Here is a 1,878-nt window from a genome sequence, read left to right on the forward strand (position 1 = left end):
AACGCTGTTTATACACGTCACATCAGCGATGTCCGCTTTCGTTCTGAACAAGGAATAGTCTACTACTATCATGGAACGAAGATCCCCAATAAAAATGACGTTCGACCGAGAGGAGTTTCATACTGCTACGGTATTGAATGTGTTCGGTATGGCATGCAGTGGCCCCTTTGTTGCCATACTCATTCTCGCAAGCGGTGATGGTTGTCGCTGCAGCGTCACCGTCAGCCTTGGCTGCATAGGCGTCCATCACAGCGATATTGAGCAGCTCGTTGATGGTGTCCTCCATGCTCGAATGATAAACATCCTCTCGGTCGGGCATAACCCGAGTGGCATACTGAGACGACGATGAGCGCATTCAACTGTGAGACGACTCACTTCTCTGCAGTTGTCAACGAACTCCTCCTCACCCAGACCGTTGCCGAACATCTTCTCCGCTTCCTCCTTCGAGTAGAGCACCCTCAAGTGCTCAGCTTCAATCCACTGCATCAGCGCCTTCTGTGTTGACAAATCTATGTGGGGTGTCCGAGTGAGCAACATTATTCTCTACATTCTACTCTATTATTCTTCTACCTCTAACGCTTTTTCCTATATACCTGTCTCCGCCCAGGGCCTTCAACTTATATTCTATCACCTGAGGGCTCAGTGCTTCAGAGTCACCAATCGAATCAGTGATGAATATGTGAGCGACTCTACTGAAGCTGTCATCCGCTCACTCGCACTGAATCTCTGTTTTTTTACTTGAGAGGATGCTGCCCTGAGAGAATCCAATACAGATGCCAAGGAAACGCAACGGTCACCTGTTGGAGTCCTCCGAACTCTTCTCGCTTCGTGTTTCTCGCTTCTGAAGCAGACCAATCATAGACTACCCCCAGTGATAGTAGCTTTTTACTTCTTTTGCAGGAGAAGTACGACGACTGGTAGGCTTCCATTGAGTCATGACGACACAAAACACAACTGTACAAATCTGTATGTGTACCAAATACGAAAGAACTAACGACAGCATCGCTCGAGTCGTTGCCGGAAAGACTCGCAGCAGCAACACCCCATTTTTGGTACTCACTAACTTATGATGGCAATATTGTGTGACGCAAACCAGATATGTACTGAAACTTTTCGAGAAACACAGTGTCATGCAGGGCCGTATTTTCGCTCGTCTTCTCTGGCCTTCACAAAGAGGTCGTAAAAGCCCATTACACGTTGGTTAATTCGGCCCGATCGCTCGAACGCCCTGAATGACACGGTCATAGGAGTGACGAGAATGCTAAGCTTGGTATCATGGAAATAAAGGCAGCGAAAACTCCCGTACCATACTGTAGTTCGCAAACTAATGTGTGCTTGAGAAGGGTTCGCTACGAGTCGCATTCCCACCTTTTGAACCGATGAAGATCGCGTAGCTGCAGGCTGATACCTCTCCTCTCAAACAGTACGGCTGACAAGTAATCTACCAACCCAAACGCTGGGCGAAGGCTACCTAGTCGTTTCCAAGCATTAAGGTCGTCGATGGATGCCTTAGCGAATATCTCCGCAAGCTCGACTCCCGTCTCGGCCTTCATGTTGAGACCCCTTTTATCAACGAAGTGAATGAGCTGGTAAATCACTCGAGGATCTAATGCATCCAGGGCAGTCGCAGCTCCTGAGCGAGAAAAGGTGATTTAGAAGACAAGCGGCTTGCCACAAACCAACGACGACGTCGATTGTGGTGCACCCAAAAATCGTTCATTCACTCACTTGCGATGCTAAGGCACATGAACTGATTAAATGCAATATCCAACCGCAGTCGGCGGCTCTGCTCTTGGAGGAACTCGATCCATTCTCGCTTGATGTGCCTAATAAGCCAGCAAGTTTCAGGGAAGTGCTCAGTTGAACTGAGAGAAATCG

At 48.4% G+C, this 1,878-nt stretch overlaps 2 protein-coding genes across 2 annotated transcripts in view; both read right to left on the reverse strand.

Moving 5' to 3' along the window:
- Window positions 1-371: 371 nt before the first annotated feature.
- On the reverse strand, window positions 372-937 carry Pmar_PMAR003957 (hypothetical protein; the record flags this gene model as incomplete). Its single annotated transcript, XM_002767876.1, has 5 exons — window positions 372-379; window positions 408-509; window positions 714-754; window positions 798-841; window positions 890-937. 5 exons carry the CDS (start codon window positions 935-937, stop codon window positions 372-374), a joined length of 243 nt encoding a protein of 80 aa, XP_002767922.1.
- A 191-nt stretch (window positions 938-1,128) lies between these two features.
- The window catches only part of Pmar_PMAR003958 (conserved hypothetical protein), a gene marked incomplete at both ends in the record, with an annotated part of 2,777 nt that continues 2,027 nt past the window's right edge, over window positions 1,129-1,878 (reverse strand). Inside the window, 4 exons of the mRNA XM_002767877.1 lie at window positions 1,129-1,228; window positions 1,369-1,429; window positions 1,472-1,633; window positions 1,729-1,826. Coding sequence (XP_002767923.1) covers window positions 1,129-1,228; window positions 1,369-1,429; window positions 1,472-1,633; window positions 1,729-1,826 — 421 coding nt within the window. The remainder of the gene's footprint in view (window positions 1,229-1,368; window positions 1,430-1,471; window positions 1,634-1,728; window positions 1,827-1,878) is intronic.

The sequence above is a fragment of the Perkinsus marinus genome (assembly GCF_000006405.1).
Source record: "Perkinsus marinus ATCC 50983 genomic scaffold scf_1104296969652, whole genome shotgun sequence".
Taxonomy (NCBI): domain Eukaryota; phylum Perkinsozoa; order Perkinsida; family Perkinsidae; genus Perkinsus; species Perkinsus marinus.